Here is a 16,960-nt window from a genome sequence, read left to right as displayed (position 1 = left end):
CCAGTTCCAAATGTCACCAATGTTTATGTAAGAAATGACTCATCTAGCAATGACTCCCAGAGAGGAAGTATTAGAAGTTGAGAGTGGGGAGTCGGGCGGTAGCACAGTGGGTTAAGTGTACATGGCAGCAAAGCGCAAGGACTGGTCTAAGGATCCCGGTTTGAGCCCCCGGCTCCCCACCTGCAGGGGAGTCGCTTCACAGGTGATGAAGCAGGTCTGCAGGTGTCTATCTTTCTCTCCCCCTCTCTGTCTTCCCTTCCTCTCTCCATTTCTCTCTGCCCTATCCAACAACGACAACATTAATAACAACAACAATAATAACTACAACAATAAAAAACAACTAAGGGCAACAAAAGATAATAAATAAAAACATTTTTTTAAAAAGTTGAGAGTGGCTAAACCTAAAGTAGACTCTTTCTGAAATATTTTGCCTGAACCACTTAGAAAGTTCTTACATATTTTGGGGCCAGGTGGTGGGTGGCACACCTGGTTAAGCACACACATTTACAGTACAAGGACACAGGTTCAAGCCCCTGGTCCCCACCTGCCAGGGGGAAAGCTTCCCAAGTAGTGAAGCAGGACTGCAGGTGTCTCTCTGACTCTCCCTCTCTATCTTTCCCTCCTCTCTCAATTTCTCTCTGTCTCAAATATTTTTTTTTAGTTCTTATATAATAAACCAGTCAGAGACCTAAATCGTAAAGGTTTTTTTTTAAAAAAATGTCTTTATTGGGGGATTAATAGTTGACAGTAAAATATAGTAGTTTATACATGAATAACATTTCCCAGTTTTCCAATTCAACCCCCACTAGGTCCTCCTCTGCCATCATGTTCCAGGACCTGAACCCCCTACCCCAGAAGCTTTTACTCTGGTGCGATACACCAACTCCAGGGGGAGAAATGGGAACTCAAATCCAGGTCCTTGTACATGGTGATGTGTGCACTCAGCCAGGTCTGCCACCACCACCACCGAAGCCCCCCAAGTCCACATTCTTTTTTATCATTAGACTGAAAATCTAGGGGATCTGGAGATAAGGTAACGTGGTAGGATGCATGTGTTGCCATGAATAGGACCTGAGTTTGAGTCCTGGACCCGCACATTAGTTCCATGGCCCAAGCCCCAGCGCTGTGGTACCTAGCTGCCTACCTTCCTATGTAACTGTCTGAAGTAAAAGAAATGAAAGCATTGGCGTGGGAATTATGGAGACCAGACTTGTAATTTAACCTCTTCACCTATGTGTTCTTTTTCTCTGGGATATTTTCTTGTCCACCGACCTGTTAAATGGAAAGAGTTGACTGACACCCGTATCGGTCCATCTGGATTCTTAGAAATTTTATAAGTTGAGTTAAGAGAAGGTTAAAAAACAAAAAAACATAGGCAAACCATGTGCAATCTGTCAAGTCTTAGGAAATTTGTAGTTTCTTTAACCCAACAAGTGGCATTTCTTGAATTGCTGCATTGTGATTTATAGATCACATCATGGTTTGGACTCTGAGACATTTAGCATGAGGTCAGGCAAGGCAAGTGAGAATGGAGAGAAGGAAAGGGTCCAGTGAATTATAAAGGGAGAATGAAAACAATTGAGGATAAAGAAAAAAAAAAAGGAGTCTGGCGGTAGCGCAGCAGGTTAAGCGCACATGGTGCGAAGCACAAGGACCAGTGTAAGAATCCCAGTGTGAACCCCCAGCTCCCCACCTGCAGGGGAGTCGCTTCACAGGTGGTGAAGCAGGCCTGCAGGTGTCTGCCTTTTTCTCCCCCTCTCTCTTCCCCACCTTTCTCCATTTCTCTCTGTCCTATCCAGCAACAGCAATAATAACAATAATAATAACTACAACAACAATGAAAAACAACAAGGGCAACAAAAGGGAATAAATAAATAAAATAAATATATATATATATATATATATATATATATATATATATATATATAAAACAACAACAATAACTGCAACAGTGAAAAAACAAGGGCAACAAAAGGGAATAAATAAATATTTTTTAAAATAATGATAATAATTAAACCCTCACAGCCACCCTTCAATCCTGAAGTTGATGTGCTATGAGAAGAAAGTGAGCGAAAGTGAAAACAGTCTGTCCAGGGCCCCTCACTCGTGCCCTAGCAGTGGGCTGTGCCCATAGCCAGGACAGGAGCTGCCGCCCCAGGGGTTAAAGCAAACGCAGCCCCAGCCGCTGTCTGTCTCTGGTCCTTATCACTCAATGACCCCCTCACAGCGGTCTCAGAGCACATGACGTTCCTGCCTCTGTCCTACACGATGCTTCTAGCAGACGACAGTAAAGGCCAGGCACATGAAACACAACGCCTTTTCCTCTTCTGCAGCTCATCTTACCAGACGCCATGAAAGTGTTGCCGGCGTACATGAACTGTCTGTTGAAAAACTGCGTGCTGCTCAGCAGACCGGAGATCTCGACGGACGAGCGGGCGTACCAGAGACAGCTGGTCATGACCATGGATGTGGCCGCCTCCCAGATTTTCTTCTACCCCCTGCTCCTGCCCATAGTAAGTTCACTGTTAGCAGCGCTTTTCCCGCGTGGAGTTGGATAGCATAATGGTTATGCGTAGAGACTCATCCCAGGAGACCCCAAGGTCCCAGGTTCACCCTGCCACTAGCATAAACCAGGGCTGAGCAGTGCTCTGGTTAAAACAACAACAACAACAACAACAACAAAGGGGGGGGGGGGAGTCAGGCGGTAACACGGCGGGTTAAGCACAGGTGGCTCAAAGCACAAGGACCAGCATAAGGATCCCGGTTCAAGTCCCCGGCTCCCTGCCTGCAGGGAGAGTCGCTTCACAAGCCGTGAAGCAGGTCTGCAGGAGTCTGTCTTTCTCTTTCCTTCTCTGTCATCCCCTCCTCTCTCCATTTCTCTCTGTCCTGTCCAATAACATCAACAATAATAACTACAACAACAATAAAAACAACAAAAGCAACAAAAAGGAAATAAGTAAACATTAAGAAAATGAAGTATGGTGTAAGGATCCTGGTTTGAGCCTCCGGCTCCCCACCTGCAGGGACTCACTTCACAGGCAGTGAAGCAGGTCTGCAGGTGTCTTTCTCTCCCCCTCTCTGTCTTCCCCTCCTCTCTCCATTTCTCTCTGTCCTATCCAACAATGACGACAACGATAATAACTACAACAATAAAACAAGGGCAACAAAAGGGAATAAATAAATATTTTTTAAATGAGGGTTTTAATTTTAATAAAATTGAAATAATTAAAAACATCTTTTTTGTATTTATTTATTTATAAAGACAGAGACTGAAATGAAGGGAGGTAGGGAGAGAGAAACAGAGACACCTGCAGCACTGCTTTACTGATTGTGAAGTTTCCCCCTTGCAGGTGGGGGTGGTGGGCTTGAACCTAGGTCCTTGTGCTCAACTTGGTGCCCCACTACCAAACACCCTGAAACTTCCTTCCTCCCTTCCTTCCTTCCTTCCTTCCTTCCTTCCTTTTTTTTTTTTTTGCCTCTAGGATTATCGCTGGTGCTTGGTGCCTGCACTAGGAATCCACTGCTCCTGGAGGCCATTTTTCCCATTTTTTGGCCTTATTGCTATTGCTGTTGTTGTTGGATAGGACAGAGAGAAACAGAGAGAGGAGGGGAAGACAGAGAGGGGGAGAGAAAGACAGACACCTGCAGACTTGCTTCACCGCCTATGAAGCGACTCCCCTGCAGGTGGGGAGCCGGGGGCTCGAACCAGGATCCTTCCGCTGGTCCTTGCGCTTTTCGCCACGTGTGCTTAACCCGCTGCACTACTGCCAAGCTCCCTCAATGATTTCTGTTCTGATCAGTCACAGGTGTGTATATCTCCGGCTGCACCTCTGCCCAGATGTGGCCCTCTGAGCATCTCCTGGGTGTGGAGTGAGCATCTGAAACCACCACCCTCCCCAGGAGGACACCTCCCAAGCCACTTTCGCCCAGGGTCTTCTCCATTTCTGTCTCTATCCTTCCTGCCCTGTCAGATGTACAGTCCTACAGCCCCTCTTGATTCCTCTCCTCCTTCCACCCGCCACACCTCCTCCCAAAGCAGACGCACACACTCTCCTTGCTGTCACTCTTTGTGACAGCTCGGATTCAAGCATACTTGTCCTACCCAGCCTGAGCTCATCACAGAAGTTAAAGCCGTCCACTTCAAGCAGCTGTCAGTTGACATCCCCATCTTCCCACAGATCCTTGAATCTCCCCCCAAAAGACATGCACCAGCTCGACCCTTCATCTGGAATGTTCTCCCGCGGTTATCCCCGGGGCTGCTGCTCTGTTCTCCCCAGCTGCCTGCTCAACAAGCCTTGCAGCGATTCTCTGTTCAGAACTTCACCACCTCCACCACCTCCACCACCACACTCCATTCCACCTTCCTTCTGCTTTTCTTCAGAACATGTCATGCCATCTAAGATTCTGTGCTACTGACTTAGTTTGTTTCTGCTTCCCTCTGAGAAATAATTCCTGATACAAGGCAGAGACTAGAGTTTAATGATGAGAACAATATCCAGCACATAGTACACCCTGGAAGGAAGGAAAGAGGAAGGAAGGAAGGAAGGAAGGAAGGGAGGGAGGGAGGGAGGGAGGGAGGAAAGAGAGAGAGGAGATAGGAAAAGAGGGAGAGAGGACAGAAAGAAGTGAAAGAGGAGGGGCCAGGCGGTGGCGCACCGGGTTAAGTGCTCATATTACAGTGCACAAGGACCCAGGTTCAAGCTCCTGGTCCCCATCTGCAGGAGAAAAGCTTCACGAGTGGTGAAGCAGGGCTGCAAGTGTCTCTCTGTCTCTCATCCTCTCTATCTCCCCTTCCCCTCTCAATTTCTCTCTAAAAATAAAAAATAAATATTTCAGAAATAAATAAATTTTAAAAAGTGAAAGAGGATCAACTTTTCTAACTCTCTTGGATTTTGCCCACACAGCACACGGTAGATGTCAAGAGCACAGCACTGCCTACGGCCCTCCGCTGCTTAGAGTCCCGACTTTCAGAAGAAGGAATCTTCCTCCTGGCCAATGGTCTGAACATGTTCTTATGGGTGGGAGTAAGTAGCCCACCAGAACTGATCCAAGGAATCTTCAACGTGCCATCATTTGCACATATTAACACAAACATGGTAAGAAACATCGTTGTGGCTTTGCTGTGTTTTACAGAAATGTATTTACTATATAATCATCACTTGGACACAGTCATGTCACATTTCATAGTCATATACAAATCACCTTGGATATTTTTTTTAAGATTTTATTTTATTTTTTTAAATATTTATTTATTCCCTTTTGTTGCCCTAGTTGTTTTATTGTAGTTATTGTTGTTGTTGTAATTGATGTTGTCGTTGTTAGATAGGACAGAGAGAAATGAAGAGAGATGGGGAAGACAGAGAGGGGGAGAGAAAGATAGACACCTGCAGACCTGCTTCACCGCCTGTGAAGTGACTCCCTTGTAGGTGGGGAGCCGGGGGCTCGAACCGGGATCGTTACATCGGTCCTTGTGCTTTGTGCCACCTGCGCTTAAGGATATTTTATTTCTAAAGTCAAGCTTCGAAACTACATTCTGTTCAAAGCTTTCATCCTCTCAAGGCTATATGCAATAGAGTATCAGTTTAATATTAGTTTAAAGCTAATGTTCAGCTTTATATATTGTAAAAATTGTGGTGATATAAAATGAAATAGAAAAAAATAACAGGACATGCAGTTCACTGTAAGAAAGTGAGCTCCTGGGGGCTGGGCAGTGGCACATCGGGTTAAGTACACATAGACAAAGCACAAGGACCGGCATAACGAATCCGGTTCAAGCCCCCGGCTCCCCACCTGCTGGGGGGGGTGGTCGCTTCATAGGCAGTGAAGCAGGTCTGCAGGTGTCCGTCTTTCTCTCCCCCTCTCTGTCTTACCCTCCTCTCTCCATTTCTCTCTGTCCTATACAACAACAACAATAATAACTACAACAATGATAAACAAGGGCAATAAAAGGGAAAAAAAATAGCTTCCAGGAGCAGTGGATTTGTAGTGCAGGCGCTAAGCCCCAGCAGTAACCTTGGAGGCAAAATAAATAAATAATGAATAATAAAAAAAAAAAAAAGTGAGCTCCTTGTCTAGTGGGTGGTGGTGATCTTGTAATACTTGAAATGCATCACTTCATTCATCCTCGTAACACATCAGTGAGAAGACTATCCTTACCACCATTTGACAGATGATTCAGATGAGATTAAGAGCCAAGACCTCTCAGGCAGTAAGTAGTAAAAGTAGGAACTAAATTCTGTTCTTCTGGTCTGGGCCGAACCTCAGTGCCAGACTCGGTACTCTGTCGGGCTGAGTTTCACTGACGGGAGACAGACGACCAGGGACTCATGGTTGAGCTGTACGCAGTATCTCTTTATTCATGCTGGACACAGCACTATCTAAACCAAGCTAAGCTAAACTAAAAACTAACTAAAACTCACAATGCTGTCTTTAATATATACCTGCCAAGTAGGGTGGGAACAGGATGTGACATAGAGAGGGTGGAGAGAAAAGTGACTGGTGAATATCAGGGTGTGACAAGGAGAGGGGGCGGAGCAGGTGAGAATTCTACTACTGAACCACCAATGCCCTGGAGGGAGGGTGGTACTTTATGTAAATATAAAAGTGATTTATGTAAATAGACCGTAGCTTTGAGTGGGATCAAACCAATCCCTATACAGACATACCGGTGCTTGGTTAAGCAGAAGCCAGGGGGAGCTGGCTTACTACCCAACAGTACTCCAAAGGATAAAGCAGCCTTCATACATGTCTGACTATAGACCAACAAGATTAATCAGTTTCAAAATTAGAATAATCCCATATAACAGATCACAGGCCTCTGGTGCAATCATTACAAGAGATTGGGGCGGAGGCAGGCGGTAGGACACCCAGTTGACCCCACACATTGCCATGCACAAGGACCCACGTTCAAGCCCCTCAACCCCACCAGCAAGAGAGGCTGCTTCACAATTGGTGAAGCAGGTCTGTGGGTATCTGTCTTTCTCTCTTCCTCTCTATTTCCTCCCTTCTCATTTTCTCTCCATCCTGTCAGATGAAAGACAAAGGGAAGAAAACAAAGGAAGCAATGACACTGGAAGTGGTTGATTCATAGTGCAGGACCGACCAAGCCTCAGAGATAACCTTGGTGGCAGTTTAAAAAAATAAATGAATTCAATGTGAATTAAATACAAATGACTTTAAAGTGTTTTAGGAAAAACATAGCAACTGTTATTTGTTAACTGGTAGTTTTTTCCCTGCATCTTTTATCATAGCAAGATGGCTTAAGGCTAAATGAGTCTCTTGATTTCTAATATGAAAGTACAGTTTAGAGATGGGTAGTATTTGGTGGGGGGGTGGGAGAGAAAGCAGGACTAAAAGTCTCAAGTATTACTCTCAACTACAGAGATTATTGGTCAGCTCAGAGAGCTGTATACCATTAGAAGTATAGTTGTTGGGTTAAGTGTACATGGAGCAAAGTGCAAGGACCAGCATAAGGATCCCGGTTCAAGCCCCCCCGGCTGTCCACCTACTGGGGAGTTGCTTCACAAGCGGTGAAGCAGGTCTGCAGGTGTCTGTCTTTCTCTCCCCCTCTCTGTCTTCCCCTCCTCTCTCCATTTCTCTCTGTCCTATCTAACAATGACGACATCAACAACAACAATAACTACAACAACAGTGAAAAAACACAAGGACAATAAATATATATATAAACACAAGGAAAATAAATATATATATAAAAAAAGAAGTATAGTTTTTTTTTGGTGGGGGGAATTAATGGTTTCCAGTAAATACAATTGTTGGTACATGTGTATAATTCCTCAGTTTTCTGCAAAACATTCTCACCCTCCTCCTTCCTCCCTCCTCCCCAGCCTAGGTCCTCCTTCACCATCTAGAACGGGGACCTGACCTCCCCACCCCTCCAGAGTCCTTGACTTTGGTACAGTACACCAACTCCAGTCCATGTTCTGCTTTGTGGTTTCCCTTCTGTTCTTCTCAACTTCTGTCCATGAGTGAGATCGTCCCAGAAATAATAGGGTTTTTTTTTTTAAGAATTAAAAAAAGTGTGCCCTTATTAAGAAACTAAGTTTTTAAATTAATATTTAAACAATAATAGTCAGAAATTTTAAAAAATATATTTAGAAGTAGTAAGCTGTGTGCATGTGGCTGAAATTAAGAAATGGTCAGATATAAATTCCATATTCTGTGAACGATGAGCTTGAAGACTATAAAATTTCAGGGACGCACCCTTTAGATCACAATATATCGATAAGGTAAATTTTGCAAGTACAGATGTGACATTGTTCATACATAGAAAATAAAGTTTCTCCACTGAAAACAGAACGTTGATGGATCTGTAGCTGGTATCAGCATGCTGTTTTGACCTCCTTAAATAATTACACAGAAGGGAAAGCCAGGAGTCATTCTTTTTAGAGGCAGCTGGTGCTCTTGTCACATATGCAGGAAGTCTATTTATCTTCAGTTTTTGCTGAGTAAAAAGTTCCACCTTGGGAGCTGGACGGTAGCACAGTGGGTTAAGCGCGCACGGTGCAAAGCGCAAGGACTGGCCTAAGCATCCTGGTTCGAGCCCCCCAGCTCCCCACCTGCAGGAGAGTCGCTTCTCAGGTCTGCAGGTGTCTGTCTTTCTTTCCCCTTCTCTGTCTTCCCCTCCTCTCTCCATTTTTCTCTGTCCTATCCAACAGCAATGACGACGACATCAATAACAACAACAATAACTACAACAATAAAACAACAAGGGCAACAAAAGGGAATAAATAAATAAATATTTGGAAAAATAATTTCTATTTTGGCATCAAGAAGAAACACAGGGGGCTTGTTGGGGGCTGGCTGGTTGCATGCTTACATACTCACTGACACCATGTGCAAGGACCCAGGCTCAAGCCCCAAAGTCCCCCCTGCAGAGAGAAACTTCATGAAAGGTGGGGTAGTCCTCAAGTGTCCCTCTTTCTCTCTGTCTTTCTTTCTTCCTCTCCTTCTGTGTGTTTCTCATTTCTCTTCATCCAAAAGAAAAGGAAGGGAAAAAATTGTCCACCAGGAACAGTGGCGCAATGACCCTTGGACATCATGGCGCAATGACCCTTGGACAAAGAGGTGAACAGAGGTGACGGATTGTGAACATAAATGAATTTCTTGCTTTTCTGGTTTTTAGCACCTCTGTGGAATAAAACTGGCCATGATTTTTTTTTTTTTTTACAAAGAACCATTGAACAATCTTTATCTTTGTTTATATCATAAAAATAATTTATTTAATATTATTTAGTATTTATTTTTTTAAAAAGATTGTTTTATGTATTTATTTTGCCTCTGGAATTATCGCCGGGGCTCAGTGCCTGCACTGCAAATCCACTGCTCCTGTGGTTTTTTTTTGTTGTTGTTGTTAGGACAGAGAGAAATTGAGAGGGGAAGGGAAGACAGAGAGGGGGAGAGAAAGACAGACGCCTGCAGACCTGCTTCACCGATTATGAAGCGACTCGTCCTCTGCAGGTGGGGAGCCAGGGGCTCAAACCGGGATCCTTGTGCAGGTCCTTGTGCTTCATACTATGTGTGTTTTGTAGTATGTGCTCTTAATCCAGTGCAGCACCACCCAGCCCCTTATTATTATTATTATTATTATTATTATTATTATTATTATTATTGTATTTGGTAGGACAGAGAGAAATTGAGAGGGGAGGGGGAAATGGTCAAAAACCGAGAAAGACACCTGCAGCCCTGTTTGCGATGGATCTCCTCTGCAGGTGGGGAACTAGGCCTTGAACCTGGGTCCTCTGCAGGTGGGGAACTAGGCCTTGAACCTGGGTCCTCTGCAGGTGGGGAACTAGGCCTTGAACCTGGGTCCTTGCAGGTGGGGAACTAGGCCTTGAACCTGGGTCCTCTGCAGGTGGGGAACTAGGCCTTGAACCTGGGTCCTCTGCAGGTGGGGAACTAGGCCTTGAACCTGGGTCCTCTGCAGGTGGGGAACTAGGCCTTGAACCTGGGTCCTCTGCAGGTGGGGAACTAGGCCTTGAACCTGGGTCCTCTGCAGGTGGGGAACTAGGCCTTGAACCTGGGTCCTTGCAGGTGGGGAACTAGGCCTTGAACCTGGGTCCTCTGCAGGTGGGGAACTAGGCCTTGAACCTGGGTCCTCTGCAGGTGGGGAACTAGGCCTTGAACCTGGGTCCTCTGCAGGTGGGGAACTAGGCCTTGAACCTGGGTCCTCTGCAGGTGGGGAACTAGGCCTTGAACCTGAGTCCCTGCACATATGAACATGTATGCTCAACCAGGGGTGTCACCGCTTGGCCCACTGGCCACGATCTTCTCCTGAGACTTAACAACTTCGTGGCGAAACGTTGCTTTGTCAGCGTGTGACTCACAAATGCTGTTAGTCCTTGGTGTGTTCGAAGTAAGCATTAGCATTTCACTGTCTTAACGAAAGATCCTGTAAGTCTAAATCCCTCACATGTCTTTAGAGGCCGTGTACATTATAGACCTTTAACCAGATTTCAGGAAAATTGAAGACGCCACCACCCCAACCCACCCCACCCCCCCTGGGGAAATCAGCCTTTTCATGATTTTTTGTAATGTGGGAGCAGCTGTTCTGCATTGGATGGTGATTTTCCAAGTATGGCAGTGCCTAAGAGTCCCTGAGGCCCTTTTCTCTCACAGCATGGCTTGGAAATAACTACTTTGCAGAGGGCTTAAAATATTGCGGTTAGTGGGGCAAAGACATCCTCAGCACAGACCACCTACCTGTTGTGTCATTTCAATGGTGTTTTAAGTGTCAAAACCAAGAGAAGGGTTTTTATTTATTTTTTTTAAAGAATTTCTTTTTTTTTTGTATTATCTTTATTTATTGGATAGAGACAGAAATCGAGAGGAAAGGAGGAGATAGAGAGGGAAAGAAACAAAAGAGACACCTGCAGCCCTGCTTCACCACTCACAAAGCTTCCCCCTTGCAGTTGGGGGCCAGGGGCTCGAACCTGGGTCCTTGTGTAACATGCATGCTCAACTAGGTGTGCTGAGTTTTTATTTTTAAAAGAGTGTCCACTGATGGAATTATATGCAGATATGAATGAGTATTTTAACACATTATTTCCACATTTGGTGTTTTTAGGTAAATGAACTTAGCCATTGGCCAATTTATAAGAAGGCTTTTTTTTTTTTAATTTATTTATTTATTTATTTCCCCTTTTGTTGCCCTTGTTGTTTTATTGTTGTAGTTATTATTGTTGTTGTCATTGTTGGATAGGACAGAGAGAAATGGAGAGAGGAGGGGAAGACAGAGAGGGGGACCTGCAGACCTGCTTCACCGCCTGTGAAGCGACTCCCCTGCAGGTGGGGAGCCGGGTTCGAACCGGGATCCTTATGCCGGTCCTTGTGCTTTGCCACCTGCGCTTAACCCGCTGCGCTACAGCCCGACTCCCAATCCTTTTTTTTTTTAAAGGCTTTTTTTTTTTAATTTATTTATTCCCTTTTGTTGCCCTTGTTTTATTGTTGTAGTTATTATTGTTGTTGTCGTTGTTGGATAGGACAGAGAGAAATGGAGAGAGGTGGGGAAGACAGAGAGGAGGAGAGAAAGACAGACACCTGCAGACCTGCTTCACCACCTGTGAAGCGACTCCCCTGCAGGTGGGGAGCCGAGGGGCTCCAGCCGGGATCCTTACACCAGTCCTTGCGCTTTGCACCAATTTTATTTTATTTTATTTTATTTTAAGCTATTTTATTTTATTTTATGCTAGAAACAAACACAGCGCTTCCTGGATGTGTGATACTGCTGAACCACCTGTCCGGCCAATTTGTATTCTTTTTCTTTTTAAGAGGCGGAGAGATGGAGGGAAAGACACCAAATCATCACTCAGCGACCTTGGAGTCACTTTTGTCCTCGGCGCTGCCCACAATGTGCAGCTGGTGCCTGGGGTGGAACCCAGGGTGGGTCTCATTTAGGAAAAAACATGTACTTGGGCTGAGGAGGCAGCATGATGGTTCTGCAAAAGACTTTCATGCCTGAGGTCCTTAAGTCCCAGGTTCAATCCCCATCACCACCATAAGTCAGAACTGAGTAGTACTTCTGATTGTATCTCTCTCTTTAATTTTTTTATTATCTTTATTTATTTATTGGATAGAGCCAACCAGAATCAAGAGGGAAGGGGAAGATAGGGAGAGAGAGAGAGAGACTTGCAGATCAGCTTCACCACAAGTGAAGATTTCCCCCTGCAGGTGGGGGCGAGAGGCTTGAACCCAGGTCCTTGTGCATTGTAGCATGTGTTCAACCAGGTGCACCGCCTCCCAGCCTCTCTCCCTCTATCTGTCTGTCTGTCTATCTATCTATGTTATCTATCTCTACCTCTATCTGTATCTCTCTTGCATAAATAACAAACTTTAAAAAGTGTGCTTTACAGCTGAACCATCTGCCCAGGCTGTGGGGGACATTTAACTTTAATATGTGAACCATCTCACTGCTGCTTCTATTTAAGTGCCCAGAAATTAAACTGTGAAGCCTAAACTTTCATTTGCTTAAATTTAGGTATCACTGCCTGAAATAGGAAACCCGTACTCGCAAACCCTCAGAATGATAATGGGCATTATCCAGCAAAAGAGGCCATATACAATGAAGGTAAGAAGGAAATTGTATGTTTCCCTTCAAGTGCTGTAAAATATATATGTGTGTGTGTGTGTGTGTGTGTGTGTGTGTGTGTGTGACTTTCTAAATGTCTGTTTTTATAACATGATGTTTAACAGAAAATTCACATTAACCCCTAAGTAGATTTCCCTCCATGTTAAACACAAGCATACAAAAACAATAAGCTGTCAACTCAGAGTAGCTGTGGAACTAGAGAGGAATACGCCTTGTTGCTAAGTCCCAGCTTTTTCCCTGCCTTTGTTTTCAAGCCCAGGTAATGTATTAGAACCTCACTGAATTTTGGACATACAGGAAATGAATTTGGACAAACAGGAAATGAATGTGGACATACAGGAAATGACGGCAGTGGGCTCCCTTCATAGGAACAGGGCTCTCGCATGAAGGCAAATCTCTAGCCCATATTCAGGAAGTCATGTAAACTTGATGCTAGTCTAAATTAGCATGCTTGATGGTGGAAGAGTGAAACCTTTACAGTCTCCAAGAAATGCTTGCTTGGGTATGCAGAGGACTTTTCCAGAACTGGGTTTTTTGTTTGTTTGTATTTTTGCCTCCAGGGCTATCGCTGGGGTTTGGTGCCAGCACTGCTCCTGGTGGCCATGTTTATTTTTCTATTTTATTGGGTAGGACAGAGAGAAACTGAGAGGAGACGGGGGCTGGGGGGGAAGAGACAGACACCTGCAGACCTGTTTCACCACTTGTGAAGCGAACCCCCTGGAGGTGGGGAGCCGGGGGATTAAACTGGGATTGTTAGGAAGGTCCTTGCAGTTCATACTGTTCGCACTTAACCTGGGGCACCACTGCCCAAGCCCCTCCAGGACTGTTCTCACACCACATGGTAGGTACCTGGGCTCAGCCTTACAGTCAAGACCTAGACAGACATGGCAGCAGCGAGCGGTGTGAGCACGGATTCCTCACATGGCACACACAGGTGGCATGAAGGGCCAGAGTCCGGAAAGGACACACAGACTGAAGAGGCATTCCTTTGCTCCAAAAGTCAAACTTTGATTCACGTCATGATAACAGAGATGCGAAAAATTAAATCGGGGCCAGTGCTGAGCCAAACAATGTTAATCAAGGGCCTGGGCCCCTTGCATGTCATCTCACTTAGTTACCAAGAATCTGTGGTTGGCATTAAATGAGGCTGTCTACTCTGGGCATCACAGCCCCAGAGAATCATGATGAGCAGGGGACAAGCAATTCCCCCTGGCTTCCACCTCTGTGACATCTCTCAAACCTCTCTCTCTCTCTCTGTCCTCCAGGGCATTCATAATGCTCAGTGCCAGCATTATGAATCCACTGCTCCTGGTGACCACTTTTTCCATTTTATGAGATAGGACAGAGAAATTGAGAGAGCAGAGGAGAGAGAGATAGTTAGCTACAGGCCTACCTCATCGCTCATGAAGCATCCCCGCTGCAGGTGGGGAGCCAGGGCTTAAACTCAGACTCTGCAGGCCCTTGCCCTTCGTACTATGTGCGCTCAACTGGTGTGCCGCCACCTGGCCCCCTCGGATCTCCTTTCCCACTCCTACTTCCCTAATTCAGATCCTGACCCATCCCCCACTGAAGACATTTTTAAAGATTTTGTTTGTTTGTTTATTAATGAGAAAGATAGGAGGAGAGAGAGAAATAACCAGACATCACTCTGGTACATGTGCTGCAGGGGATTGAACTCAGGACCTCATGCTTTAAGAGTCCAGTGCTTTATCCACTGTGCCACCTCCCAAATGAACCACACCACTGAGACATGCCCAGTAACTTCCTACGTAGATTACTTCCTCTCATTCATGTATTCTGCCACCAGCTGTCTGACTTCCTCTTTCAGCACCTTCAAGGGGTCACATTTCCTGCAAAAGGCCAAATTCACAATTATAGCAGTGTGTGTGTCTCTCTCCCCACTGGCTTCAGGAGAATGTGCCGACTCACTTGACAGCACTATCAGTGCTTGGACACACGGCACCCGCCGTGGAGCACTCTCTAAGCCCACCACCATCCTTAAGGAAATCCTAGGATTCAGGGGACAGTCACTGTTCTTGAGAAGCTGTGGCCAGGGGGCCGGGCGGTGGCACACAAGGACCCGCACAAGGATCCAGGTTCCAGCCCCCAACTCCCCTACCTATGGGGGGGCGCGTCGTTTCACAAGTGGTCAAGCAGGCCTTCAGGTGTCTCTCTGTATCTTTCCCTCTCTATCTTCAACTCCTCTCTCAATTTCTTTCTGTCCTATCCAAAAGGAAAAATTAAAAAAAGGAAAAAAAAAATGGCCACAAGAGCAGTGGATTTATTTGTAGTGCAGGCACCGAGCCCCAGCAATAACCCCAGAGGCAAAAAAAAGGAGCAACAGCAGCCGTGGCCACAGCACTGTGCTCACATTGAAGGGCTGCCACTCAGCACTGCGTCTTGGTTTGTGGTTTGGGGCTCAGAATGTCCGAGCACCGGAGAGAATCCGCCCTTCTCTGTCAGTCTCCAAGGCTCTACCCTCCCCACCCCAGCCCACCCCGCCCCACAGTGGATATTCTGTAATTTTGGTGAAACTGAGGTATGTAAAAATCAAGGTATGAGGAGGCAAGTGGTAACGCAGCAGGCTGAGCACACGTGGCGCGAAGTTTCAAGGACAGGTGTAAGGATCCCGGTTCAAGCCCCTGGCTCCCCACCTGCAAGGGGAGTCACTTCACAAACGGTGAAGCAGGTCTGCAGGTGTCTGTCTTTCTCTCCCCCTCTCTGTCTTCCCTTCCTCTTTCCATTTCTCTCTGTCCTATCCGACGACGACGACATCAATAACAACAATAAAAAGCAACAAGGGCAACAAAAGGGAAAATAAATAAATAAATAAATAAATAAATATAAATTTTAAAAAAAAATTTTATTTTTAAATCAAGGGGAGTCAGGTGGTAGTGCAACAGGTTAAGCGCACGTGGCGCAAAGCACAAGGATCCCAGTTCGAGCCCCCGGCTCCTGACTTGCAGGGGAGTCGCTTCACAAGCAGTGAAGCAGGTCTGCAGGTGTCTGTCTTCCTGTCTCCCTCTCTGTCTTCCCCTCCTCTCTCCCTTTCTCTCTGTCCTATCCAACAACGATGACATCAATAACAACAACAATAATAACTACGACAAAAAAAAAAAGCAACAAGAGCAACAAAAGGGAAAATAAATAAATAAATGAATTTTTAAAGGAAAAAAAAATCAAGGTACCAGTCGGAAAAATGCTCATCGCCATCTGCCCTGCTGCATTTTTTTCCCCCCTAGCTCACAATCGTGAAGCAGCGAGAGCAGCCAGAAGTGGTTTTCCGGCAGTTCCTGGTAGAAGAAAAGGGACTCTACGGGGGCTCTTCCTACGTGGACTTCCTCTGCTGTGTGCACAAGGAGATCTGCCAGCTGCTGAATTAACCGAACCGCCTCTGTCGTCAGCGTCGCGGTTCTGAGGAGATCATCTCCCCTCTTGGTGCCTAATTCTCCAGGTGATAACAGGCTAGTTTTGATTTCTTGCTCGTTTCCGGGATAGCTTTCCAAGACCGGCATTTAGAACTTCCGCTTTGGTGCTCAGGTATAAAGCCAATGAAGGGACCCTGATACCTTAAAGGGAACAGTCTTATTTCTGATCGCACAACTCTGAACTGTTGAAACCGATGCAGTGTGCATTTCGTGAAAGGCACAGTTTACAGAACTGTAAACATTCTCGATTTTCTTTTCTTTATAATGTGCTAGCCAGATAAATTATTTTTCAAAAAAATGTATAGATTTGGGGGGGGTGCAAAGTTATCTCAAATTGAGGGGGAGGGAAACTTCATTTTACATTGAACCTAATTTTTTAAACCATCTAACTCCACTGAACACATTTTATTTTCAACTGAAGGTTTGCATATAGCAAACTTTTAATAACCCTGGAATCTATTTGACAGAACAATTTGTGTTCTGCTTTTTTTTTTTTTTTCATAATTGTATGTTGTGTATGTTAAGGCTATTTGTCAACTGTTTTGTCTATAAAAACTGTCCTTACCGATATATTCTTAATGGTTGTCTGTACAATTTTGAAGGTTTTTACCTGTATATAACGGACCTTAACCAGCATCAATAAATCACTTCATATCCCCTCACTCAACAAGCAGAATTCATTTCTTAGGTATGTTGTTTTTTAGAGAAATGACTGACTGGGTCAGGCGGTGGCACACATAACGTAAAACGTAACGTGTTCACATACGTTAAAGTGCTCAAGGACCCAGGTTCAAGCCCCAGGTCTCCACATGCAGGGGGTGAGGAAGCTTTGTGAGTGGTGAAGCAAGTATCTCTTTCTCTCTCCATCTCTTTCTCCCCCCTCCCCTGTCAGTTTCTCTCTGTTCTGTCCAATAAATAAAGATAATTT

At 45.3% G+C, this 16,960-nt stretch overlaps 1 protein-coding gene across 2 annotated transcripts in view; it reads left to right on the top strand.

The window, feature by feature from the left end:
• The window catches only part of SEC24D (SEC24 homolog D, COPII coat complex component), a 134,073-nt gene extending 117,381 nt beyond the window's left edge, over positions 1–16,692 (top strand). For both annotated transcript variants that reach the window (XM_060177118.1, XM_060177122.1), the window contains exons 20-23: positions 2,334–2,513; positions 4,905–5,096; positions 12,494–12,583; positions 15,847–16,692. In XM_060177118.1, the coding sequence (XP_060033101.1) occupies positions 2,334–2,513; positions 4,905–5,096; positions 12,494–12,583; positions 15,847–15,987 (603 nt within the window). In that variant the 3' untranslated portion in view covers positions 15,988–16,692. The remainder of the gene's footprint in view (positions 1–2,333; positions 2,514–4,904; positions 5,097–12,493; positions 12,584–15,846) is intronic.
• The last annotated feature ends 268 nt before the right edge of the window (positions 16,693–16,960 follow it).

Source organism: Erinaceus europaeus, chromosome 2 (genome assembly GCF_950295315.1).
Source record: "Erinaceus europaeus chromosome 2, mEriEur2.1, whole genome shotgun sequence".
NCBI classification, from domain to species: Eukaryota; Metazoa; Chordata; class Mammalia; order Eulipotyphla; family Erinaceidae; genus Erinaceus; species Erinaceus europaeus.
The sequence above is the reverse complement of the archived record's forward strand: the minus strand, read 5'-3'. Positions and strand labels throughout refer to the sequence as shown.